The sequence below is a fragment of the Gopherus evgoodei genome, chromosome 3, assembly GCF_007399415.2.
Source record: "Gopherus evgoodei ecotype Sinaloan lineage chromosome 3, rGopEvg1_v1.p, whole genome shotgun sequence".
Taxonomy (NCBI): domain Eukaryota; kingdom Metazoa; phylum Chordata; order Testudines; family Testudinidae; genus Gopherus; species Gopherus evgoodei.
Window position 1 is genome coordinate 12,362,167 of NC_044324.1, and position 27,174 is coordinate 12,389,340.

General features: G+C 57.3%; 1 protein-coding gene across 1 annotated transcript in view; it reads right to left on the minus strand.

The window, feature by feature from the left end:
- Positions 1-477: 477 nt before the first annotated feature.
- OTOF (otoferlin) overlaps positions 478-27,174 on the minus strand; it is a 193,013-nt gene continuing 166,316 nt past the window's right edge. The window contains 14 exon segments of the mRNA XM_030555087.1: positions 478-557; positions 987-1,188; positions 1,490-1,590; positions 3,055-3,233; positions 3,569-3,810; positions 7,999-8,097; positions 9,575-9,663; positions 10,333-10,475; positions 10,993-11,153; positions 12,217-12,387; positions 13,739-13,866; positions 20,606-20,743; positions 24,526-24,660; positions 26,203-26,327. Of these exon segments, the coding sequence (XP_030410947.1) occupies positions 1,008-1,188; positions 1,490-1,590; positions 3,055-3,233; positions 3,569-3,810; positions 7,999-8,097; positions 9,575-9,663; positions 10,333-10,475; positions 10,993-11,153; positions 12,217-12,387; positions 13,739-13,866; positions 20,606-20,743; positions 24,526-24,660; positions 26,203-26,327 (1,892 nt within the window). The 3' untranslated portion in view covers positions 478-557; positions 987-1,007.

Here is a 27,174-nt window from a genome sequence, read left to right on the forward strand (position 1 = left end):
ACAAACCACGTCCCCCCCCCTGCCAGGCCAGCCGTGAGCGTGGGCAACTGGCCTCCTGGGGCTCTGGGAGCCAGAACTGGGCCTGGCTAAGAGGCTCTTAGCTGTGGGGAGTGTAATCCTAGAGCCAGCTCGGCCGCCCTGTATTTGCTGACCTGGTCAGCTGCATTCACCCAGGGAAAGCGCTAGGGACCCCAGTGCCCCAGGCCCAACGTCCTTCCCTCCGGCCTCAGGAGAGAACTACACCCAAGGGAGCCGCGCAGAAGGAAACGCAAACAAGGAGAAGCTGCGGGCTCTTCCCACAAGCCCAGTCCTGGCGCCGCCCCAGCCAGGCCGCTGCGCGTGGCAAGTGGGTACGTGGCCCCGGCCCCAGGCGGCCTCACGCTCCCAGCAGTTTCTTGACCATGTAGCCGGGCATGGAGTAGAGGAAAAGTCCCACCATGATGAGGAGCAGCAGTGCCAGCACGATCTTAATGATGAGCCACTTGTAGCGGGTACAGATGAGGTACTTGATGGACTTGAGCGGGTTCAGGAACCAGATGAAGGAGGTGTCGGGGCGACTGGCCAACGGGCAGCAGGAGGCGGGCGGGTGGGGGGGTGGGGAGGAAGAGCCGCACGGCCCGGGTTAGCAGCATTAGACACAGCCAGGCCCCTGTGTAGGGGAAGAACCTTCTCCCCACCCCACCACCAGGTCTTTGTGCCTCCCCTTGCCGCCCGCCCGCCTGCCTTGGGCCGAGCCAGTTCCTCTGTCCCTTGGCTGTGCCCCAAATTCCCGACAGCTCCCGCCTTGCCTTAGCCCAGCTGCTCATCAGCCCCGGGAGACCCAGCCACTGGCCAGTCTCCAATGAGTCACCCATGGGACTGGCCAGGGCCCCTGGCAGCCCAACTACACCCCACCTTAGTCCCCTCCCATGCACCCAACGCCTTCACGGGCCCCTCCAGTGAGCTCAGCCAGCAAATGTGCCCCGGGTGTCCGGGGTGGGAAGTACCATGGACAAAGGGATGGTGCCTCAGGCCCCCAGCAGCTTCTTGACCAGGTAGCCCGGCATGGAGTAGAAGAAGAGGCCGACCAGGAGGAGCACGAGGAGGAGGAGGAGGAGTTTCAGGAGGAGCCAGCGGTACGTGTGCCAGATGAAGTAACGGATGGACTTCAGGGGGTTCAGGAACCAGATGAAGCTGGTGTCGGGGCGGCTGGGGAGGGTGCAGGGGGGCAGCCGGAGTGACAGGGAGAAGATGAAGGAAGGCAGGAAAGAAAGGTTGACAGACAGAGAACTGGATGTGTATGGGGGGATAATAGTCTGTATCATGGGGTGCCTCCACCAGCTATCCAGCCCCCTCCCTGCCGTGTAGCATCAGCTCCATGCACCTAACCCCCCTCTCTACCCAGCCTTCATCCCCATTGCCTGCCCCACATCCTCAGCCTCCTCCACTCCCAGGACCCCACAGGCTTAGGCATGATGTTTGTTGGTCCCCTTGCTGCCTCGTCACTTACTTGGGTTTCTCCAGTGGGTCGGGCTCATTGCGGGCCAGCCCTGCAGGGGATTTCTCCGCTTCCTCCGCTGTCAGCAGGTGCAGCTCAGCCTCCACCTTGCCCTGGGGGAGCAGAGAGAGTCGCTCGGGGGCCCAGGACAACCCTGGCTGAGAACTCCCCGGGGACGGGGGATCATCCCGCAGCCTGGGATGGTGTCCTGGGGCCTACGGCTGGAAAGGTGCCGAATCCTCCCAGCAGAGCTGCCCCCAGCGCACATCACCTGAGCTGGCGGGGGTGACCATAACCCCCACCCCACCCCAAGAAACAGTCTCACCGCTCCCAGGATCTACCAGCGCCAGAGAGCGGAGCCAGCGGTGTGCCCAGGGCCAGGCAGTGTGGGTCGGGCTGCCTCTGGCTCGCTCTGATCTCAGCTCCACGGGGCTCTGCGCTTCCTGGCTACAGCTGGACCGGCTGCACCTGCCACATGGCTGGGCAGAGCACCCAGCCCCGAGAGCCGCATGGGTCAGACAAGGAGCCCAGCCTCTGATGGGAATGAGTCACCCATCGCTTCTGTCCTGCAGCCCCCCACTGGCCTGGTCCTGGCCCCCCAGCTCCGCCTGCACCCCTCAGTCCCGACCCGCAGCCCCCCGCTGGCCTGGTCCCGGCTCCCCACCTCTAGCTCCGCCAGCGCCCCTCAATCCCGACCTGCAGCCCCCCGCTGGCCTGGTCCTGGGCCCCCAACCCCCCCCTCCGCCAGCACCCCTCAGTCCCGACCCGCAGCCCCCCGCTGGCCTGGTCCCGGCTCCCCACCTCTAGCTCCACCAGCGTCCCTCAATCCCGACCTGCAGCCCCCCGCTGGCCTGGTCCTGGGCCCCCAACCCCCAGCTCTGCCAGCGCCTCTCAATCCCGACCCGCAGTCCCCCCAGCCTGGTCCTGGGCCCCACCCTCAGCTCCGCCAGCACCCCTCAATCCTGACCCGCAGCCCCCCGCTGGCCTGGTCCTGCCCCCCCCCCATGCCCAGCTCCACCAGTGCCCCTCAGTACCGACCTGCAGCCCCCCATTGGCCTGGTCCTGGGCCCCCCACCCTCAGCTCTGCCAGCACCCCTCAGTCCCGACTTGCAGCCCCCCACTGGCCTGGTCCTGCCCCCCCCACACCCAGCTCCGCTGGTGTCCCTTAGTCCCGACCCACAGCCCCCCATTTGCCTGGTCCTGGGCCCCCCCCCATGCCCAGCTCTGCCAGTGCCCCTCAATCCTGACCCCCAGTTCCCCACTGGCCTGGTCCCAGGCCCCCGCCCACGTCCCCCCACATCCAGCTCCGCCAGTGCCCCTCAGACCCCACCCGCAGCCCCCCATGCCCAGCTCTGCCAGCACCCCTCAATCCCGACCTGCAGCCCCCTACTGGCCTGGTCCTGGGCCCCACATGCCCAGCTCCGCCAGCTCCCCTCAGTCCCGACCTGCAGCCCCCCACTGGCCTGGTCCCGGGCCCCCCCATGCCAGCTCCGCCAGGGCCCTTCCTGGTAGTGACTGAGGCCAGGCTCACACTGCTGTGCTGCATTCAGCAGTGCCCCGCTCCGCGGCATCCTCACCGTGAGTTCCAGCTCGTCGTTCTCGTTCCTGGCCACAAAGGGCCACCAGCCCTTCACCCTCTTCTGCTTGAAGATGGAGACCAGGGGCAGGTCACCCTCGTTGGTCACCATGTCCATGCTGCACTGCTTCGCCGTCTTGGCACCACGTGGGAAGCGGTTCAGGTCCAGCTCGATGGCCCCTGCCGGGGAGAAACAAAAGCCGTCCCAGTGCCAGCTGGTCCCCTGGAGCTCTCGTCCCGCTCCGCTGGGCTCCTGGGGGGGCGGGTCTCCCGTCCTGATAGATCAGCAGCTCCTTTGGTGGCTTCCGACCACCAGGGTCTCTCCTGGGGCTGCCTCCCTTCTCTCTATCCTCTCACCCTCTCCCTCCAGCCTCGCCTGCCCAGCCGCGAACAGCACAGAGCAGATCCCCGACGCCGGCCTGGTGCTGCACAGCTCTCCCTGCCCCACCGCGGCCTCCTGCCCCGGCCTGGCAGTGCGTTACGCCCCCCGGCCCCCACCCCCTTCACCTACGCACCCAGGAAGTCATCAGCAGAGAAGTGGTCGGCGTCCCAGACTTGCAGGGTGAGGCGAGCCGGGATCTTGTACTCGGTCTCGTCCCAGGAGAACATGGACGCCTTCTTGGAGATGACGATCTTCTCCTCCGCCATCAGGTAGTCGAAGGGGAAGAGGTAGCGCCAGTTGAAGTTGCCCTCGCCCGTGAGCGAGTGGTAGTGCACGTCCGTGTCCTGCTTGTCCTCTTGCTGGCCCTTCAGCCACCTGCGGGGACCAGACAGTCGGGCAGGGGGACGGGGCTGGTCACAGGGAGCAACGGGACAACCAGACACTCCCCCCAAGCCCCGTGCCAAGGAGCTGCCACGAGAGCCCCTCAGCTGCAGCATGCAGCCCAGAGACACACAAAACGGGCACAACGACCACAGCAACGGGCTGGGGGCTTGACCAATGGGGCCGATCGCGCAGAGCTCAAAAGGCGACCACTACGGGCAGGGGCCCAATGACTCTCTGGAAGGGCCAGCGGGGGCCACGCACCCAGGAGGGCTGGGAGAACCCGGGCGGCCCAAGGGGACATGAGGAGGAGGGGGATGGGACTGAGGAAGGGAACATGTAAGCTACAAGTGACAGAGAGAGAGAGAGAGAGTGTGTGTGTGTGTGTGTGTGTGTGTGTGTGTGTGTTCGTTCGTTCGTTCGTTCCTCCAGCAACGCTGCGAGCGAACAGACTCAGCAGCAAGATGGGACCTGCACCAGTGACATCCTGCTAGGGACCTGCCGACAGCCAGGCCCTGGAGGACACTGGTGCGACCATCCGCTACGCTGGCCCCACACGTGTCTCTGCACCCCTGCCCCCTTGGAGAGGAGACCCCCTGGGGTATGTGACTCTGTCACTCCGCCTGCAGGGAGGATCTGCAGGTTATGGTTAGCGACTCTTGCTTCGGGGGCCTGCCTGTTTGGCACAGGGGGCACCAGGTGGCTGTGGGGAGGGCAGGTTTGCAGATTCATAGGGCCCAAGGGGCCAGTGTGATCATCTCATCTGACCTCCTGGATAACCCAGGCCAGGGCACTTCCCAGGAAGCCTGCGGCGGCTCTAGAAAATCATCCAACCTTGAGTTAAAAATCACCAGTGCTGGCGACCCCACCCTGACCCTTGGGCAATTGTCCCGGGGTTAATTACCCTCATTACGAAAAAATGATGCCTTAGCTCCTGTCTGAATTAGCTGCCAGCCATTGGCTCCTGTTAGCCCTTTCCCTGCTGACTGAACAGCCCACGATTAAATCTGTGCTCCCCGGGTATCGCTGGGATCAAGTCACCCCTTAACCTTCGCCCGGGGAAGCTAAATAGATTGAGCTCCGTGAGTCTATCGCTGTCTAATCCTTTAATCATTCTCGTGGCTCTTCTCTGACCCCTCTCCGACGTAGCAACATCATTCCTGAACAGCGACTCCACCAGAACTGGGCACCGGATTCCAGCAGTGGCTGCCCCAGTGCCAAAGACAGACACAAAATAACCTCTTGGCTCCTACTCCAGATCCCCGTTGTGCAGCCCAGGAGTGTGTGAAGTTTTTTGGCCTCAGCATCTCAACTGATGATTATTCACTACAAACCCCCAAAACTTCTCAGCAACCCAAGCTGCCCCTTCTGCCCTGCACCCATCAGCGGCCCTTGCAAAATCTGTACCCAACCTCCACTCCCCTGCCTAATGCCACGTGTCACCATGATCCCAGGGACCCCTCCCTGCAGAGTAATGGCATGAAAGCCCAGCCCCATGCAGAGGGCTCGAGGGGGGGGATGCAGAGAGGTGGCCAGGCTGGGGGGCGGGAATTCCTCATTCAGAGGTGTGAAAAGAAATCTACACATTAACTATTTGCCGAGCCTAAAGCTGGCAGAGGCAACCCAGCCGCCCCCCCCGTCCCCCCCCCCCCCCCGGCCGCCCTGTGTGAGTGTGATGGCGAATGATGACGAACTCCCTGGGAAGCTCCAGCCCAAGGCAATTCATAGTTTACACTGCCCTGATCTGTGGTGACACAGGCTCCCTGCTCATGGGGTCCCAGAGCCTGCCAGGTCAGCTACACCCCAATTAAACAGCCCCATAGCCTGAGCCCCACATGCATGACATGGGTCAGGCATGGGGGTTTAAGTGCAGTGTAGACATACCCGTAGTCAGGGTTTGGAACTGGAACAGCAGGAACTGGGTGTCACAACCACAGCAGGGTCGATCTTAGTGCAGGGCTCAGCTGCAGACCCGGAGCCACCCAGTGCTGCCTGGCCCACGCTGGGCAGGGAGTGCCCATGCTGAGAGCAGGGAATATCCATGGAGCGCAGGGAGTGCCCACGCTGAGCACAGGGAGTGCCCACGCTGAGCGCAGGGAGTGCCCACAGAGCGCAGGGAGTGCCCACAGAGCGCAGGGAGTACCCATGGAGCACAAGGACTGCCCACGCTGAGCAGGGAGTGCCCACGGAGCGCAGGGAGTGCCCACGCTGAGCAGGGAATACCCACGGAGCACAGGGAGTGCCCACGCTGAGCGCAGGGAGTGCCCACGCTGAGCGCAGGGAAAACCCACAGAGCACAGGGACTGCCCACGCTGAGCAGGGAGTGCCCACGCTGAGTGCAGGGAAAACCCACGGAGCGCAGGGAGTGCCCACGCTGAGCGCAGGGAAAACCCACAGAGCGCAGGGAGTGCCCACGCTGAGTGCAGGGAGTGCGCACGCTGAGCGCAGGGACTGCCCACGCTGAGCAGGGAGTGCCCACGGAGCGCAGGGAGCGCCCACGCTGAGCACAGGAAGTGCCCACGGAGGGCAGGGAGTGCCCACGCTGAGCGCAGGGAAAACCCACAGAGCGCAGGGAGTGCCCACGCTGAGCGCAGGGAATACCCATGGAGCACAGGGAGTGCCCACGCTGTGCAGGGAGTGCCCACGCTGAGCACAGGGAGTGCCCACGCTGAGCGCAGGGAAAACCCATGGAGCACAGGGACTGCCCACGCTGAGCAGGGAGTGCCCACGGAGCGCAGGGAGTGCCTACGCTGAGCGCAGGGAAAACCCATGGAGCGCAGGGAGTGCCCATGCTGAGCGCAGGGAGTGCCCACGCTGAGCGCAGGGAAAACCCATGGAGCGCAGGGACTGCCCACGCTGAGCAGGGAGTGCCCACGGAGCGCAGGGAGTGCCCATGCTGAGCGCAGGGAAAACCCACGGAGCGCAGGGAGTGCCCATGCTGAGCAGGGAGTGCTCACGGAGCGCAGGGAGTGCCCACGCTGAGTGCAGGGAAAACCCATGGAGCACAGGGAGTGCCCACGCTGAGCGCAGGAAGTGCCCACGGAGCGCAGGAAGTGCCCATGCTGAGTGCAGGGAAAACCCATGGAGCACAGGGAGTGCCCATGCTGAGCGCAGGAAGTGCCCACGGAGCGCAGGGAGTGCCCACGGAGCGCAGGGAAAACCCATGGAGCACAGGGAGTGCCCATGCTGAGCGCAGGGAGTGCCCACACTGAGCGCAGGGAAAACCCATGGAGCGCAGGGACTGCCCACGCTGAGCAGGGAGTGCCCACGGAGCGCAGGGAGTGCCCATGCTGAGCGCAGGGAAAACCCACGGAGCGCAGGGAGTGCCCATGCTGAGCGCAGGGAGTGCGCACGCTGAGCGCAGGGAGCGCCCGCTGAGTGGCTGAGAGCAGCTCTCAGCAGCTGCTCACCATGTAATGGCAACTGGGCACCAGATGCGGAACTAACCAGCTGCTGGACTCATCGGGCATCAGACCAGGAATTAAGTGCCTCATCGGGCCCCGGAAGGGGAATGAACGTGGCAGTGCCACAGACACTAGCCGGGCACCAGACGAGTCCTGGCTCAGCGCTGGCACCAAGCAGCGTTGGGAGAACTAACCAAATTCATGGACACCAAATTCACCCCTGGCTGCTGCGACTGGTCATGACAAGGAACCCATCGGTGTGTGGAACTGGAGTTAACTCGGCGCTGGAGTTGAATGGGCTTGGGAGGAGCCCGGGGCCAGACATATCGGGCCAGGCCTGGCTGATCCCCCCAGATCCCCACGCTCTGGCTTTGGGTGGGGCAGCGAGGAATGCCGGTGACACTCAGGACAGGTTGAGCGGGCACATGTGTCCCTCTGCACAGCCTGCAGGGGAGGGGGGCTGGGCGGCAAGGCCTCGTCCGTTACCCCCTGACATAGATGTCAGACATCTTCTCTCCTGTCATGAAAGCATTGTCCTCCAGCTGCACCTCGTCGGTGTTCCAGATTATCACCCACAGCTCATAGCTAGCAGCCGGCGGGGCGGGAACACAGGGACAGCCCACACCAGGCGCGGAGCAGACACAGCAAAGCGAGGTGGAGGGGAGACACACACAGAGGCAAAACAAAGAAGCATAATGTCTGTTATTCACCCCCATGACCCCCAGACCAAGCGCCAGTGGGATCCCGGAACGAGGCGCCGGTGCCGCGCTGTACCTACCCCCTGACAAAAATGTCACTGGATTTCTCCCCAGTGAAGAAATCATCGTCCTCCAGGATTACCTCATCTGTGTTCCACACTATCACTCTAAGCTCATATCTGGAAGGGAGACAAGGAGGTGAGGCGAGGCCGGCGGGGAAATGTGGGGCAGAACGGCACAGAGCCGGTGGGGTGCTGGGATCGGCTCCCCGGGACAGGACCCCTCTCCTGAGGGGAGCCACGGTGCAGGCCCACGAGGAGGGCTCAGCTGTGAGCTGCATGGCAGCGTGGTCCTGGGCCTTGCAGATGTTTCAGACCAGAAGGAGCCATTAGGATGCGCTAATCTGACGTCCTGCCAGACACCGGCCAGGGGACCTGGGCAGGTAGCCCACTCCCGGGCCTGGTCAGCTTGCTCCCAGTTCAGGGGCTGGAGCAGGGCAGCCTGTTGCTGCAGCAGCCGCTGGCACCTGGGTCCATAAAATACACCTCCGCAGAGTTCAGGTGAAGTCCCTAGGGCTGCACCAGGGGCCAATGGGAGCAGAATTTCCCCTCCATGCTCAAACCAGCATCCCTGCAGCCCCGATGGTCCAGCAGAGCCCTGCCACCTGGCCCAGCTGGGGGCCGGGGAGCTGGGAGGAGCCAGAGCCCATGTCCCCCAGGTCGCGCTGTGGGTTTCATAGCTAGGGAGCCCCTTCTCCTGTAGGCTCATTTGGGCAGGGGCCCAGCCAAGGCCCCTAGCATGCAGCTGAGTAACAGATTCATAATTAATACAGTTTAGGGCTCCAGCAGGCATGACCAGGGGTGGCTCCTTGCAATGGTTCCCTGCCAGGGATGCTGACTCACAGCAGCTGATGATAATACGCATCACACCCTGGGCTGCAACGCCCCCAGGGCTGCAGCCTCGTCGCTGATGGACGGGGCTCTCGGGGCACTGCTCTGTCTCACGTGCAGGCTGGGCACATTCACACTCACACGCGGGCACAGAGAGGGCGGGGGCTTTGCTGGGTGTTTCACATCACTCAGGTCTGGCCCTGGCCACTAGACACGATCGGGAACAGACGGCAGGGCCCTGGCTCAGCTTTCCCGGCGGCAGGCGGGCAGAAGGCGCTTTGGTGCTGGAAGCTGTTGAACCTGCTTCCCTGCCCCGGCCACGGTGAGAGGGGCCCAGCGCTGGTTCAAGGGCTGCTGCTCAGCACCGGTTCCTCTTCTCCCTCCCTGCCCAGACTCTCTGTCCCCCTCCTGCGGCTGGCTCACGCCCTGGTCCTGAGCTCTCCTGCTCCCCTGGTAGACCTGGCCCAGTGCCAGTGGAAGGAGCCTCACTGATTTCGCTGGGCTTTGGATCAGGCCCTTACCTCTCTGGCCACAGAAGCTCAAGGCCCTGCAGGCGCTAACTCCGCCTCGGTGCCTGGTTGGGGCCTCACGTACACTGCCTCCCTGTGGGCAGCCGGTGGGAGCAGGAGACGGAGGACGTGACATCCCGATTCCCAGCCACCTCCCAAATCAAGGGGCCAGGAGCATGGGCTGGAGGGATCGCTCCTCACGTGGCAGCATGAGGAAGGGGTGTGGGCTGGCCCCAGGCGACCACTCAGTTCGTTACCTCTTCGGCTTCCTGGGAGAGATGTCGATGGCAGGGCCAGGTGCTGGCATATCCATGGGGAACATGTCCACCCACATCTCCAGCCGGCCCTGCAATGTTGGGGAGACCCAGTTAGCTGCCCCCTGCTGTCTCCTCCCCTCCCTTTCCTGGGATCCTTCCCCTCCCGCCTTGCAGCACCAGGCAGGGCAGGCCGTATTCGCAGAGATCTTTGCCAGCTTGGGCGCTCAGCTGCACCCCCTGCTCCCCCACCCCCGAGTGTCGCCTGCCCAGGGAGTAGATGAGAGGCAATAGACGAGGTACCGAGGGGACATGGGGTTCGGCGGGAAGGGCAGGGAGAGGTTTGGCCATGGGTCGGGGTTGCAGGGTGGAGCTGGAGGGGAAACAAGTGCATGAGGGTAGAGAACAGGGCCGGGGGGTGAGGAAAGCAGCCAGGGCCGCACAGCTGTGGACTTGGGGAGCACAAGGGAATGGGGGCTTGGGAAGGTATGGAAAGGTGGGGGGGAGCTAATCAGACAGTGCTGGGGCCTGGGAGGCAGAGATAATTGCTATTATTGCCCCCAGGGGTAATGTTTTGTGGGAAGGGCTCTCCCTGCAGGATTCTCCAGCTGAGGGATGGGATGGGGCTGGTCCATATGGCCTTAGGTCTGCCTTGCACATGGGAACCCATGAGGCTCAGCAGGTCTGGCGTTCCCCGAGGGCGAGAGGGGGTGCTGCGTTCACCTCTCCAGTGACCCCGATGCCAGGAGGGCGCGTGGTACCTGTTCGATGCCGGGCTTGTCGGGATTCAGCAGCGGCCGCGTCTCCACATGCTCCGGGACGAGCTTGCAGCCCACCCGAGGGATCTCCTCCCACTGGCGCAGCACCGCTAGGGCCAGGTGCTCGTCCGTCTGCTTCTTCTGACCTGTGTGCGCAGAGCGAGCGCTGAGCCGGGCCGGCCGGGCCGTGCTCCCCACAGCCAGCCCGGGGCAGGAGAACGCAGGGGCACAGAGCATGGGCTGTCTCACCTCTTGGGCGTGACCCAAGCCCAGCAAAGTCAGGAGGAGTCCTCTGAGTTCAGGGGGCTTTGGGTCAGGCCTCTCCCAGTGCCCCCTGCCCGGCCAGGCCAGGCTGCCCCCCAGCCTCGTCTCTCCATTGCAAAGCAGGCGCTCGATTTGCTGGCACGCTCGCTGCCTGACCTGTGGGGGTGCTCAGAGCAGGGGAGGTGTGTGCAGGCGTCTGCAAGGACCGGGCAGGGGGTAGCTGCAGAGAAACCCCACGATTCTGGAAGGGTTGGGCTGCCCCAGATCAGACACTGCAGCTACTTTCCACATAACCAGTTCAAGGCAGCTGATGGGCAGCACGGGTGGAGGGAGCAATGCAGCTGTCCAGCCCAGCCCTCCCACCCAGCCGAGGGAGTGCCGCGCCCTTGGCCCCATTACCGTTTTCATCCTCCATCTCCCTGGGGCCGGTGAAGACCCGGTTGGCGACTTTCACCCGCCCTCCGGGGCCGTAGTGGGGCCCGTCCACCTTGCCTTCTCTGCACAGCTTGGCGAGGATCTGCGTGGGCTTCCCGGGGTCCCGCCACATGTTGTAGCCGTGGCTGTGAACAAAGGGCTGGGGTCAGGGAGAGCCTCTGCAGATCTCACTGCTTCCAACTCGCCCAGGGAGAAGGGGCTGGCCCCGCTCCCCTGGGGCTGGAAGGAACCGGGAATCATACGGGAAGGGAGTGTGCAAATGTCCCCCGCTCTCCCAGCCCTGAGCGCCCCACACATGGATCTGCCAGTGCCCCTCAATCCCGAACTGCAGCCCTTGCAGTCCCTGCCCTGGGTTCCCCACACATAGCTCTGCTGGTGCCCCTAAGTCCTGACCTGTAGCCCCTTGTGGTCCCTGCCTTGGGCTCCTCATACACAGCTCTGCCGGTGCCCCCCAATCCCGACCCACTGCCCCCTGATATCCAAGTCTTGGGTTTCCCCCACCCCCTACAGCTCTGCCAGTGCCCCCCAATCCTGACCCACAGCCCCCTGCTGCCCCAGTCCTGGGCTTCCCCACCAAGCTCTGCCAATGCCCCTCAGCAGGGCCGCCCAGAGGATTCAGGGGGCCTGGGGTCTTCAGCGGTGGGTCCCAGGGCGGAAGGACCCCCCGCCGCAGGTCTTCAGGGCACTTTGGTGGTGGGTCCCGGAGTGGAAGGATCCCCCCATCGCTGAATTGCTGCCAAAGACCTGGAGTGGAAGAAGCTCTGGGGGCCCAGGCCCCGCGAGAGTTTTCTGGGGCCCCCAGAGTGGGTGAAGGACTCTGCTCCAGGGGCCCCGAAAAACTCTCGTGGCGGCCCCTGCAGGGCCCAGGGCCTGCGGAAAATTGCCCCACTTGCCCCCCTCTGGGTTGCCCTGCTCCTCAGTCCTGGCCTTACGTGTCCACTCTTGGAGTGCCTATGCACCCTCTGCTGATGCCCTTGATCCTGCCCTGCTTTCCTGCTATTCCACGTGGGGTGCCCCACTCAGGAGCAGACAGGCCCGGTGGTAAGTAGCACACTGTGTGCTCCCACGTGCCCTGCTGGCCTGGGGGCGGTATCGGCCCGGGGCTGGCGCTCGGCCCGGGGGCAGTTTCATCCCCACGCTGTCAGGGCACTGGAGTGGCAGAGCCCGAGGTGGGAGGTGTTTCCGTACGTGGAGTAGGTCTGTGAGATGCCGCAGGTGGCCCGGTGCTTGCTGTAGTATCGGTTCTCCAGGTCGATCTTGGTCTCCCCGATCAGGTCGTCAGAACCCACCAGGTCCCAGTCGTACACGGCCACCGTCAGCATGGACTCCATGGGGAAGGTGGCCTCAATGTCGAACGACCTGGGGGACGGGGAGCAGAGAGAACGAAAGAGCATTTACCCCTGGGCCTCGGTGCAGGCCCCACCCTTGCCAATGGCCCCGGCTCACCCGGCAGCCGGCTCTGCCCCACACTCCACCCGAGGCCCCGCCCCTGCTCCGCCCACATTCTGCCCTGAGACCCCGCCCCCACTGTGCCTGCACATTGCCTTGAGACCCCGCCCCTGCTCCGCCCACATTCTGCCCTGAGACCCCGCCCCCACTCTGCCTGCACATTGCCTCGAGACCCCACCCCTGCTCCGCCCACATTCTGCCCTGAGACCCCGCCCCCACTCTGCCTGCACATTGCCTCGAGGCCCCGCCCCTGCTCCGCCCACATTCTGCCCTGAGACCCCGCCCCCACTGTGCCTGCACATTGCCTCGAGACCCCACCCCTGCTCCGCCCACATTCTGCCCTGAGACCCCGCCCCCACTCTGCCTGCACATTGCCTCGAGGCCCCGCCCCTGCTCCGCCCACATTCTGCCCTGAGACCCCGCCCCCACTCTGCCTGCACATTGCCTTGAGACCCCGCCCCTGCTCCGCCCACATTCTGCCCTGAGGCCCCGCCCCCACCCAGCCTCTTCCCCCCGGCTCCACCTACCATTTGCATGGGGAGGGGACAGAGAGGAGTGAGCAGTGGGGGGGAGGGATGGAGAGGAGTGAGTGGGGGGCGAGGCACAGAGGGGGCAGTGAGGAGCAATCAGTGAACAGAGAAGAGCAAGCAGGGGGTGAGGAGGGGAGGAGAGGAGCGAGTGTGGGGGGGTGAGGCTGAATGGGGGTGGGGACATAGTCTGGGTACTGGTGCCCCTTCTGAGTATGGGCCCAGCACCATAAACCCGGTGCTGGATGAAATGGGGACGCCACGCCTGCCTTTGTCCCGCTGCTCTGTTTCGATCACAAGCTCCTTGGCAAAGGGACTGTCTCTTGCGTTGGATTTAGCTAGCACAGCACAACAGGGCCTTGATCTCCATTGGCTCTTTGCCGCACGACCGGAAATCTACCAACCCTCAGCGTCCCCCGGGCGGCTGACAGCAGCCACCCGCTCAGCTCTTCTGCGTTCCTGCTCCTCTCCTACCCTAGACTTTATACTCCAGCCTCCCTGGTTGCCAAGACCCGGTTCTCTGCCTCCCTCTGAAGGCACTGGCCAGGACTGGAGACAGGCCAGCAGGATGGGCCCTTGCCTAGACCACTGGGCTAGTGCTGAGGAGTCCTGGGCTCTCTTCCTGACCCTGCTTGCTCTCTTCAGGGCAGGGCCTGTCTCCCACTCTGCATCCAAACTAGCCCTCGCCCAGCAATCTCAGCTGTGGCCACCACAATAATGTCGCAGTGCCTTACTTCCCGAAAATGGGGTTGAGCTGCTTGGAGATGTAGTTCTCCTTGTCTTTGATGTCTGTCTTGCCCAGCTTGATGGCGATATAGGGATCGGCTTTCCCATTGATGTCGGCTGGGTGCAGGTCGGTGGCCTGTGAGGAAGACACAAGACACACAATGTCCCCTCGGGGTTGCCCTGGGCACACATGGCCCACATCAGCCATGTGTTCACTTTATGTAGGGTGGCTGCAAGTCTCTTGCTGTTCAAACCTCTCCTCCCTCCATTTCTTCCAAGAGAAAACTGACAAACTGCGACATGACTTCCCTCCGCCCATCGGATGAATGTAGCTGGGTCAGCCCAATGGTCCATCTAGCCCAGTATTCTCCCTCTGGCTGTCAGAGGCTAGGGACACCCAGAGCATGGGGTTGCATCCCCCAACCATCTTGGCTAATAGCCATTGGACCTGTTCTCCAGGGACTTATCTCATTCTTAGAATCATAGAACCAGAGGGTTAGAAGGGACCGCAAGGGTTAGCTAGTCTAATGCCCCCACCAAGAGGCAGGATTTGTTGTGTCTAACCCATCTTTTTTTAACCCAGTGATACTTTTGGCCTTCACAACATCTCTTGGCAAGGAGTTCCACTGGCTGACTGTGCACTGTGTGAAGAAATGCTTCCCTCCGTTTGGTTTAAATCTGCTGTCTATTCATTTCATTGGTTGACCCCTTGGTTCTCCTACAACTCTTGCCTCCTTCTCCTGGAACAGATGCAGAAATTTCTCATCCACTCTCCTCCTATAACATCTCCATGTGCCCCAGTAAGCCCATCCCATCTCATCTTCTGCGCTCCCTCATGCCCACTCTCCTCTTCTTTGTAACCTCTCACTCTCCTCTGACTCTTTCCCCTCACAGTATGGCCCCATGTTCTCATCGATTCGTAGGTCCCAAGGGCAGAAGGGGCCAAAGTGATCATCTGAACAGCACAGACCTTCCCTGAAACAAGTCCTGTTTGAACTAGAGCAGAGCTTTTAGAAAAACATTCGGTCTTGATTTAAAAATGATAAGCGATGGTGAATCCACCATGGCCTCTGGGAAACTGTTCCAATAGTTAATTATCTGCCATGTTAAAAATGTACATCTTAATTCCAGTCTGAATTTGTCTAGCTTCAACTCTCAGCCATTGGATCCTGTTAGATCTTTCTCTGTTACACTGAAGAGCCCATTGTCAAATATTTGTTCCCCGTGGCTGAAGCTCTTTGAGTCTATCACTATAAGGCAGGTTTTCTAATCCTTTAATCATTCTCATGGCTCTTCTCTGAACCCTCTCTCATGTATCAACATCTGTCTTGAACTGTGGGTACAGAACTGGACACGAGATTCCAGCGGCAGCTGCACCAGTGCCACATACGGAGGAAAAATAACCTCTCTGCTCCTACTTGAGATTCCCGTTTATACATCCCAGGATCTCATTAGCTCTTTTAGCAGCAAAGAGTCCTGTGGCACCTTATAGACTAACAGATGTATTGGAGCATGAGCTTTCATGTTACATCCAACTAAGTGGGTATTTACCCACGAAAGCTCATGCTCCAATACGTCTGTTAGTCTTTAAGGTGCCATAGGACTCTTTGCTGCTTTTACAAATCCAGACTAACACGGCCACCCCTCTGATAATTAGCTCTTTTGGCTCCTGTGTCACACTGGGATCTCAGCTTCAGTTATTTCCATCCCCGTCCCACAAATCCTTTCCCGAGTCACTGCTTTCATCCTGTAAGTATAGCCTCATTCTTTGTTTCTAGATGGATACATTTACCTTTAGCCGTATTAAAATGCATATTGTTTGTTTGTGCCCAGCTTACCACGCGACCTGTCCTCTTCATCAGTTATAGATGTGTACAGAGATACTATGTAAGGAATTTGAATATATACTGGAAATACGTTTTAAAGTCTGCATCAAGGTATTAGTCACCAGCAAAGACAAAGAACAGGTTTTCCATAGGACAGGAAGTAAGAAATGTGCATTTCTCTGTAGTGATGTAGATTAAGCAGCGTGAGCTTGCACCCTGGATGCCCATTTTACATACACAGTCAACTGTTACCGAAGAGATGTGACGGCAACAGGGAAAGCAGTGCACAGGAAAAACAAGCCTGTCTGTGAGGAACAACAGTGGAATTTGAGGGTACACTGAGGAGGCACAGACGACCCTGCCCTCATCCTGCACCAAGGAAGGAAACGGACAGTGTGTTTACATTTACAAAAAACGGATCTCAGCCAACCTTGGCTGCAGGGGACTTCGGGTGAGAGAAACTTCTGTAGACAGGAGGTTAACCCGGTAGTTAAGTTTAGTCTCTAGGAAGTGTGTTGTGCTTTTATTTGCTATGTAACACTTTGTTTCCAACATCCTCCCTCACTGTCTCCCGAATCTCTAGTCTTTGGTAATAAACTTATTCTTGTGTCACTATCAATAGATCTCAGAGCTGTGGTGTTCAGCAGAACGCTGATTGAGCTGAAACGTTCAAGCTGGCCTGGCCTGTTCCTTTGGGGAGGGCAGCCCTCCTAGTTCTGTGAGTGGTCAGTGGAGAGGGTGCTGGACATGACTGGGAACGCTCAGAGTGGGCCCGGGCCTTGGCGTGTGCACAGAGACAGCAAGACCTGCAGAGGGCTAGAGGGCAGGGCTTGCGTTGCCAGAGGCAGTGGATTCAGGGACCTGATTCACAGACAAGGCTGCCTCATGTTTAAGGGCAGGTGGTGGTGAGGCGCCCAACAAACGTGGACACGGTCACATGGGGACCCCACTAGAAACACACCCGCTCCATGATGATTCCCCATTTACAGTTACATTTTGAGTCTTATCGGTTCACAGTTTTTGATCCATTTAATGTTGTATATCGGTCTAGTTTTCTAATCAAAATGTCCTGTGCTACCAAGTCCAACGTCTGTTACATCAACACTATTACCTCTCTCAGCCAAACTAGTCATCTCATCAAAAACGTGTACCAGCCCCTGCTCTGGGTGTCCCAAAGCCTCTGACTGCCAATGCTGGGACTGGACGGCAGGGGATGGATCATTCAATCATTGCCTTGTTCTATTCATTTCCTCTGGGGCACCTGGCATTCGCCACAGTTGGAAGACAGGATACTGGGCTAGATGGACCTTTGGTCTGACCCAGTACGGCCATTCTTATGTTCTTGTCAAGTTATTTGATAGAAAAGGACCTGGGGATTACAATGGATGAGAAGCTGGATATGAGTCAACAATGTGTCTTTTTGCCAAGAAGGCTAATGGCATATTGGGCAGTATTAGTAGGAGCATTGCCAGCAGATTGTGGGAAGTGATTATTCCCCTCTATTCAGCACTGGTGAGGCCACACCTGGAGTACTGTGTCCAGGTTTGGACCTCCCACTACAGAAAGGATGTGGACAAATTGGAGAGAGTCCAGCTGAGGGTAATGAAAATGATTAGGGGGCTGGAGCACATGACTTATGAGGAGAGGCTGAGGGAACTGGACTTATTCAGTCTGCAGAAGAGAAGAGTGGGAGGGGGGGATTTGATGGCAGCCTTCAACTACGTGAAGGGGGGTTCCAAAGAGGCTGGAGCTTGGCTGTTCTCAGTGGTACCAGATGACAGAACAAGGAGCAGTGGTCTCAAGTTGCAGTGGGGGAGGTTTAGGTTGGATATTAGGAAACACTATTTCACTAGGAGGGTGGTGAAGCACTGGAATGGGTTCCCTAGGGAGGTGGTGGAATCTCCTTCCTTAGAGGTTTTTAAGGGCAGGCTTGACAAAGCCCTGGCTGGGATGATTTAGTTGGGGATTGGTCTTGCTTTGAGCAGGGGGTTGGACTAGATACCTCCTGAGGTCCCTTCCAACCCTGTTATTCTATGATTCTATGATCTATTTTCTATAAAACCATGGTGATTGGCATTAATTACATTACCCTCCTTTAGTTCTTTATTAATCAAGTCCCGTATCCAGCTGTTCCATTATCTTGCCTGGGATCGATGTAAGGCTGACTGGCCTATAACTAACTAGTTCATCTCATTTACCCTTTTAAAAAACTGGTACAACATTCGCTTTCTCCCAGTCATCTGGAACTTCCCCAGTGCTCCAAGAGTTATTGAAAATCAACATTAATGGCCTAGCGCATTCCTCAGCCAACTCTTTTAAAACTCTTGGACATAGGCGCCAATTCTGTGAGTGCTCCAGCCCCAGAGCAAAATTAGTGGGTGCTCTGCACCCACCGGCAGCTAAGCTCCCTGCCCCTCCCCACCTCACCTTACCTCCTCCACCCCCTCTGCTTCCTCCCCTGAGCGTGCTGCGTCCCCACTCCCAGGGCATCCCCACTCCCAGCACTTGCCACCACCAAACAGCTGAAATAAGCTCTGGGAGGGAGGGGGGAGGAGCGGGAATGCAGAGCACTCAGGGGAGGAGGCAGGGCCGGGGCAGGGATTTGAGGAAGGATTCAAATAGGGGCAGTGAGGGGGTGGAGTTGGGGCTGAGACTTTGGGGAAGGGGTTGGAATGGTGGTGGTAGGAGGCGGGCAGGGGTGGAGTTGGGTCAGGGCTGGGGGCAAAGGGGGAGTCAGCACCCACCGGCGCCATTAGAGGTTGGTGCCTGTGCTCTTGGAGTCAAGTTATTTGGACCTGCTGTTTAAAAGCTGTCTAACTTTCGTAGCTGTTCTTTAACATCCTCCAGAGATACTAGTGGAATGGAAAGAGTATTACATGATATGGCTACATCAGACGTGGGCAAACTACGGCCTGTGGGCCACATCCAGAACCAAAGGACCGTCCTGCCTGGCCCCTGAGCTCCTGGCTAGGGAGGCCAGCTCCCAGCTCCTCCCCAGCTGTCCTCCCTTCCCCGCAGCCTCACCTCACTGTGCTGTGGGGGTGCGCTAGGCAGGAGAGCAGGGAGGGAGGCTCACCCGCAGCCTCCGGGGAGCAGGCGGGCAGTACGGGTGCTGGGAGCACGGGGAGCGCGGGTGGAGGACTTAGGAGGAGCACCAGGCAGCCGTGCAGCCAGCCGGACAGAAGCGGTGCTTTGAAGGGGAAACGGTCACTTCTCTCCTGCTGTGCAGCTGCCCCTGCTCCTCTTGAGTCCTCCGGCCGCGTTCGCAGGGACACATTCGGAAGGGGGTTTATGGGGGGGATCAATAAGGAGTGGGGTCCCAGGGGGCCAGTTAGAGGCTGGGTGTCCTGGGAGGGGGCAGTCAGGGGACAAGGAGCAGGGGGGCTTGGATAGGGGGTGGGGTCCTGGGGGGCCTGTCAGCGGGCAGGGATGTGGATAGGAGTCAGGGCAGTCAGGGGACAGGGAACAGAAGGGGTTGGATAGGGGGTGTTGGGGTCCCAGTGGGGCGGTTGGGGCAGGGGTCCCAGGAGGGGGTGGTTAGGAGACAAGGAGCAGGGCAGGGTTGGATGGGTCGGGGATTCTGAGTCAATCAGGGGGCGGGAAGTGGGAGGGGCCAGATAGGGGGCGGGAACCAGGCAGTTTGAGGGGCCCAGCCTTCCCTACCTGGCCCTCCATACAGTTTTGGAACCCTAATATGGCCCTCAGGCCAAAATGTTTGCCCACCCCTGGACTACATCATCTGTTTTTTCCCAAATGCAGAACAGAAATATTTATGGAAAATGTCTGCCTTTTCACCATTATTAGTGATAAGCTACCTTTTAAATCTAGAAATGGACCTGTACCATTGTTGGGATTCTTTTTGTTCCTAATATACTTTTAAAAAATCCTTCTTATTGTTCTTAACTCTGCTGGCCATAGAGGTCACCATGTGTCCTTTTGCTTCCCTTATCAACTGTCTACAATTGCCCAATATAGCATGACTTGATATAACACAAATTTGGATATAACGCGGTGAAGCAGTGCACTAGGCGAGTGGGGCTGCACACTCTGGCGGAGCAAAGCAAGTTCAATATAACGTGCTTTCACCTATAACGCGGTAAGATTTTTTGGCTCCCGAGAACAACGTTATATCGGGGTAGAGGTGTACAATTTATATTCATTATTATCAACTTCTCATTTTTTTCATTTGTTATAGTTGTCTACATTTACCCTGTAACCAGGTAGGTTTTTTAACAAGCACAACCTTCTTCATTGACTGTGGAATTGTAGCTTTTTGGGTATCTAGTAAAGTGTTCTTAAACAATTCCCAATGATCACTCACATTTGTCTGATTTAATTCTTCCTCCCGGCTGATTTGGCTCATTATTTTTTTCAGTGTTGTGAAACTGGTCCTTTCAAAGCATCAAGCGTATGTGTCACTGGTCTGGACTTTATTCTATTTGCACATTAAAACTATGATCGAGTCATGATCACTTGTACTTACCCTTAATTTTCAGTTCTATGGTCAGTTCCTCTTTATCTGTTTAGGATAAGGTCTAACACAGAATTCCCTCATGTTGGTGGAAACGCTTTTTGAGTTAGGAAATTATCATCTATACTCTTAAGAAATTCTGAGGATGTTTTAGCACTGGCAGCATGACACCTCCAGCATGTGTCTCTGAAATCGAAGTTCCGTGTGATGACACAGCTTTTTTACCTACACTTTAGAGCAGCAGTTCTCAACCCACGGCCTTAGAACCACTGCTTTAGAGATAGGTGCTTAATGAGCTGTCGTCCTGTTCCCGAGTGTGAAGTGGTGGTTTGTAGCAGACACCAACTCGTGCCTCATCCTGTGCTCTATCTGTTAGGACATTGATCCGTAAGCATTCAAGATCATCTTCATACGTGTTGGCAGTGGCTTGGAAACAGGGAATGCTGTTTTTGACATAGAGCGCCGCTCCTCCTCCCCTCTTGCCCAATCGCCCCTCCCTGAAGAGTTTAAGCCCATTGATTTTAACACATCCCTGGAATGGACCACATAGCTCACGCTGTCCGGCAGGTTACACTCACCCTCACGATGTACACTCGGACCAGCACGTTGATGGGGTCATTGCTTGGAATGCCCTGGAACATGCCGAAGTTGGGGTCGTATCCTGCCTCCTTGGTGATGTCGTCGGGAAGCAGCACTTTGTAAACACACATGGAACCCTGGTGCAAGGAAAAACACATCCCGCAGGATTCCACAGTAGGGCTCAGCCTAAGGACCAAGCACCCCTATGGGACACATCCTGATCGCCATTATACCAGGGTAAACCCAGAGCCATGGCGCCCTCGGCTCCAGCCATCACACCTCTGAGTTACGCTGAGGTGGTTCAGAGATTGAATGAGAAAATAGCATCAAGGATGCAGCAACATTTTGGTGAGGCCTGTGAAAACAGTCCACAGTCTGACTGGCCAGGGGTGAGGGCCGCGCAGGGTGACCACATGTCCCAATTTTATGAGGACAATCCTGATTTTTGGGTCTTTTTCTTATATACGATCCTATTACTCCCGGCCCCCTATCCCGATTTCTTACACTTGCTGTCTGATCGCCCTAGGGCTGCAGGAGTGGCTGATACACCGAACCACTGAAAATCCTGCCAATAGCCTGCCTCTAGCTAGGTAGGTCAGATTTTGAAGCTTCACCAAACTTGCAAGTCCCTCTGTTTTATGGAATCTGAATGAGGAAAATGAACTCTCAGTGAATGAAGTCTGCAGGATGGCTGGACTGTCTAAGCCTGTCTCTTTCGTTGACCTGGCTGTGTTTATTCTGGGGGGCTAGGCTGGCACAGTAACATAGGTCAGAGTGTGTTTTTTTCACACCCTTGAACAAGATAGCTATGTCAACGTGACTTTTAAATGTAGATCAGAGGTGGATAAACGATGGCCTGTGGGTCACATCTGGCCTGTGGGACCCTCCTGCCTGGCCCCTGAGGTCCTGCCCCAGGAGGCTGCCCCCGGCCCCTCCCTTGCAGTTTCCCCTCCCCCGCAGCCTCAGCTCACTCCACCGCCGGTGCAATGCTCTGGGCGGTGGGGCTGTGAACTCTTGCCGGGCAGCGCAGCTGCAGAGCTGTGGCCTGACCCGGTGCTCTGTGCTGTGTAGTGGTGTGGCTGGCTCCGGCTGGGTGGCACGGCTGCCTGTCTGGGTGGCATGGCTGTAGCACCGCCAGCCACCAGTGCTCCAGGCAGCACAGTTAGGGGGCAGGGAGCGGGGGGGTTGGATAGAGGACAGGGGAGTTCAGGGTGGTGGTCAGTGGGTGGGGGGGGTGCATAGGGGTTGGGGTGGTCAGAGGGCGGGGAGCAGGGGGGGTTGAATGGGGGCAGGGGCCCCAGGGGGGCAGTCAGGAAGGAGGAGGGCTTGGATGGGGCAGCTGGGAGCAGTCAGAGGACAGGGAGAAGGGGTGGTTGGATGGGGAAGGGGTCCTGGGGGCTGTCAGGAAGGAGAGGAGGGGTTGGATGGGGCAGCAGAGGGCAGTCAGGGATGGGGGTTCGGGGGGAGGTCAGGGGACAGGGAGAAGGGGTGGTTGGATGGGGCAGGAGTCCTGGAGGGGCCATCAGGGGTCAAGAAGCAGGAGGGGGTTGGATGGGGGCGGGGGCTGGGCCACAGCCTCCGCTACCCTGCCCTCCATACAATTTCGGAAACCTGATGTGGGCCTCAGGCCAAAAAGTTTGCCCGCCCCTGGTATAGACTGAGTCTCAGCATCTGTAGGTAGTGAGTTTGGAGGTGAAAGCGGTAAGTGAGAGCTCCATGAAACCTAAGCAATGGAGGGAGAGGACATTTACTGATGGGCCAGAGAATTCAGGAGACACCACACAGCTGCTGATTGCTATGTCCCTGAACTTACAATAGGAGACAGGGTGGGCAACTGCCAGCCAGTTTCTTCTGATGGAAATTCATTGCTGTCATTTTGAAAATTGTCACTGGAAGTGGCTGGAAAGCGTTTGTGGAAATCGTTTTCCAGCAGAAATGTCTCGTTTCAACATTTGCGGAACAAAAAATTTTGATCTTTTTGTATCAAAATTGACTTAGATTTAAAAAAAAAATGTTAAAAGGGCCAAAATCAAAATGAAACATTTTGAACATTTCAGGACAAACCATTTCCATTGGCTAGACGCATGTTTTTTTGTCATAACTTTGGTTCGCAATAAAAATGTGTTGTTTCCTCCCAACTGGGGATGAAGTCCCCGCCCCCCACACTCCCAAAATCTTAACACTTTTGGCAGGATGGAAAACCTGTTTCCTAGACAGCCCTGCTTGTAATGGGCTGTGATTCCACTCCCGTGTGAAATACCTTTGTGGGGAGCTGTGATGTTATTAATATAATCTGGAACCATATAGAACATGGTTGCAACCAAAGTCCCGTAGTGGCACCAAATCTTGTATAAAGGGGGTCAAATGAGGTGTCAAGACAAGGTTATGGGTTGTTGGTTATGATTATGCTGTCTGTATGTGAGTATCAATTTCGTAGCTGAAGTTATGAATATTGGCTCTGTACTGTCTGAATTTCAAATTTGTACCGTGCTTCTGGGAGACATCCCAGATAAGTTGGTGTCAGCTCTGCCTAGCCTGCTTGATGGCCCCTTAAGGACCATCAGCTACACAATTGACCCATTGACAGGAGGCAGATGCGCCTTGTAATTCAGCAGGGTGTGCAGGGACTTGCCCATGTGACTGCAGACTCCATGTTGCTGTAATTTTCCACAGCAAGAACAAGGAGGTTCTTACACCTGGAAGTGCCTATATAAGGCTGATGCCTCATCTCCATCTTGTCCTCAATCCTGCTTCCTACCTCTGGAGGGACTTTGCTACAACTGAAGCTCTGATCAAAGGACTGAATGACCCATCCCAGCGGGGGATGTTCCAGAGACTTGATTTGAACCTGCAGTTTATTCCATCACTGCTACAAGCCTGAACTAAGAACTTTGCCATCACTGTATGTAATTGATTCCATTTAACCAATTCTAGCTCTCATCTCTATCTTTTTCCCTTTATGAATAAACCTTGAGATTTTAGATTCTAAAGGATTGGCAACAGCGTGATTTGTGGGTAAGATCTGATGTGCATATTGACCTGGGTCTGGGGCTTGATTCTTTGGGATTGAGAGAACCTTTTTCCTTTACTGGGGTGTTGGTTTTCATAACCATTCATCTCCATGATGAGTGGCACTGGTGGTGATACTGGGAGACTGGAGTGTCTAAGGAAATAGCTTGTGTGACTTGTGGTTAGCCAGTGGGGTGAGACCAAAGTCCTCTTTGTCTGGCTGGTTTGGTTTGCCTTAGAGGTGGAAAAACCTCAGCCTTGGGCGGTAACTGCCCTGTTGGAGCAAATTGTCCTGAACTGGCACTCTCAGTTGGGTCCAGCCAGAACCGCATCGTCACAGGGGCCAATCTCATAAGTCCTTCCTCTCTGGAGTGAGTATTTGCATAAACCAATAGCCCCATTGGCATCAACAGGGCTACCTGTCTGAGTTGAGAAGAGGCCAGTGGAGGAGTCACAGGACTGGCCCGTAATCTAGGAAGCCTGGGGAAGCAAAGGATTTGCTGAGGGATACACTGTGGGTCTGGGCACTGGCTCTATGTGGCGGCCAGCCCATGTGGATACTGCAGGAATTAAAGAGACGCTGACTGCCTGGGGCAGGTTGTGACCAAGGGGGGGTGGTTACTCCACGGTGGGCAGGGCAGGCCAGGCCACATGGTTCCACCTCTGCACTCTCCAGAAGCAGATCTTAGCCCATAACAGTCTTGCTGATAGATCCGCTGGAGGTCTCCCATCTGTGTGCTGATCTGTCTCAGCCCAGGACAGCTTACTCGCTCTAACGGGCTAACACCTCAAGGGAGCAGGGCTGAAGGTGCTGGAGCAGGGTTCAGTTGGGTTCCCTGTGAATTGATTTCTATTGTAGCTGATCCATTTCCCTACCCACAAGGGGGTCTCCTGGCTGGGCCAGACTCACCTTAAACCGGCCCACTATCCGCTCTTCCTCCGTCGTGGTGTCGTCGTTGTCCCCGATCTTGCCCCGGAAGAGGCTGAACGTGTGCAGCCAGTCTTCAAAGCTGTCGAACTCCATTTCCAGTTCTTTGTTGTAGACCTAGGAAGGCGGAGCAGAAAGTCGTGGGGCGCACTCGTTCCCTGTGCCAACAGCAGCAACCCAGGCTGGGAGCCCAGAGCACCCGAGGGCAGTGGGCTCCCAACTCCCATTAAACATCGTTGGGGATTGGGCACCTAATGCTGGTAATTCCCAGCCAACAGCAACAACGTGTGGGATGACTCCTGAGCTTTCTAGGGAACTGCAAGGCCAGACATGGCCTCAGAAAGCAGAGAAGGAAAAAACAGATCACAGCCCAGCTCCTCCCATAGCCAATGCAGGTCTGCTTCCTGCAGGACCTTTCCCGGGGCTTTATCAAGTCCCCTTGTAACTGGAGCAAGTGAGGGAGTTTGCATCCACTCCCTTGGGAGACTGTGCCACAGTGTAGCACATCTCACTGCTAGCCATGGCAGAGCTCAAGAAACGTCCTGTGCTGAAACTAACCTTGGCTTCCCTGTGACCCGCACAAATAATGAGAGAAACGCCCATGGCAATGACCACGGGGCTCTATTCTGTTTGGGTTCTTATCTCCTCCTCCCCACGTTATCTGAGCCCCTTCCAGTCCTAAGAACGTAGGAATGGCCAGACAGGGTCAGAGCATGGTCCATCTAGCCCAGTGTCCTGTCTCCAGCAGCAGCCCGTACCAGAGCCCCTTGGGGAGTGTATAGAACAGCAGTTACGGGATGATCCACCCATCTTGTACTCCCAGCTTCAGTTGGAGGTTTAGGGTTGCTCCAAGCTTGGGGTTGTGTCCCTGACCATCGTGGCTAATAGCCATTGATGGACCTGCCCTCCATGAACTTCTCTAGTTCTTTCTTGCACCCAGTTATACTTTTGGCCTTCACAACATCCTCTGACAACAAGTTCCACAGGTCAGTTGTGTGTTGTGTGGAAAACATACTTTTGGTTTGCATTAAACAGATGCCTATTAATTTCATCGGGTGACCCTTGGTTTTTATATTTTGGGAAGTGTAAACAACACTTCTCTAGTCACCGTTGCCGCATCACTCACAATTTTATACCCTCGATCACATGCCCCCTTAGTTGTCACTTTCCTAAGCTGAACAACTCAAATCTTTTTAGTCTCTCCTCGTCGGAAAGCCGTTCCGCACCCCGATCATCTTTGCTGCCCTTCTCTGAACCTTTCCAGTGCCCCTATATCCTTTTGGAGATGAGGCGACCAGAACGGCACGCAGTATTCAAGCTCTGGGAGCACCACAGGTTTACAGCGTGTCTGTCTTATTTTCTATCCCTTTCCTAACAGTTCCCAACCTTCTGTTAAACCTTCTGACCACTGCTGAGTATTGAGCGGAAGTTTTCACGGAACTATTGATGGTGACTCCAAGATTCCTTTCTTGGGTGGAACAGCTAATTTAGAACCCATCATTGTGTCTGTAGAGTTGGGATTGTTTTTCCCAGTGCCTATTACTTTGCACCTTAGGAGGTGTAACGCTTTCAGGACAAATGGTCAAGCCCATGGGCCACCAGCCCCTCCCCAGGCTGGGCTCTGGCACCAACCCTAGCCCCTGAGCGGCTGGCACTCACCTTCAGTTCGTCAATCTTCTGTTTGCTCTTCTTCTCAGGGGCCTCAGGTGGCTGTTGTTGCTTCTTCTTCTTGTCCTCTTTGGGCACCTTGACTTTCTCCTTGGTCTTTGCCTGGCCCTTAGAGCCTTTCATAGGAGAGTCATCAAGTTTGATTTCTGAGTCCAAGGGGAGAGACAGGTGGGAAGGAGGTGGAGATGGGGGTGGGGGTGGGATGAACATAGGACACTCAACCATGGTGTGCATGAAAGCTGACAGCCAACGGCTAAACCTACAGCCTACGGCTCACATGGGCAACCCCCATCCCAGCAGATCAGCCGGCACAACCTTGCCCGGGGGTGTAATGTCCAATTTGATGATGGGCCAGTGGTTAAATGTCCTTTTGGTCTCAGGAGCTCTGATGAAGGGCTGGATTCCCTTCTCACACAAGTGAGATCCAGGGGCAACTCCCCAGAAATCACCATTGCTACACTGGAACAAGTGAGAGGAAAACTGAGTTTTAAGCCTCAGTTGAAAGAAAAATATCCAGGGCACCTTATTTACCCCAATAGGTCTTGCCACCCCACTGCCCTTGAGCAGAGTAAGTCTCCATGCCCAGAACCCTTGATGCTTTGCAGCAGGGGAACAACCCCAGCATGGATTGTCAGCAGGTCTGAAGCCTAGATCTTCAGCCCACAGCACAGAGCTTGACCACTGGAGCTAAAGGAGCAATCCCACTAGGTGGCAGCAGTAGTATGCAGAGCAGCCACGACACACGTGTGTTACCCAGGCAGCCAACACAGGTTTGTTCGAAAGGGAACTGTGGACACTTTTTTCCAAGATCTAAGGTTCCCCCAGACCCATCCCAAAGTCTTTGGGGGTTTCCTCTTCCTTTGCTGTCTCCGTCTTGCCAACTTTCATGGTGTCTTTGCCATGCAGATGAGAACAGACAGACTGGGACAGACAAATGCACAGTGTGAAAGCAGGAGGGTAGAG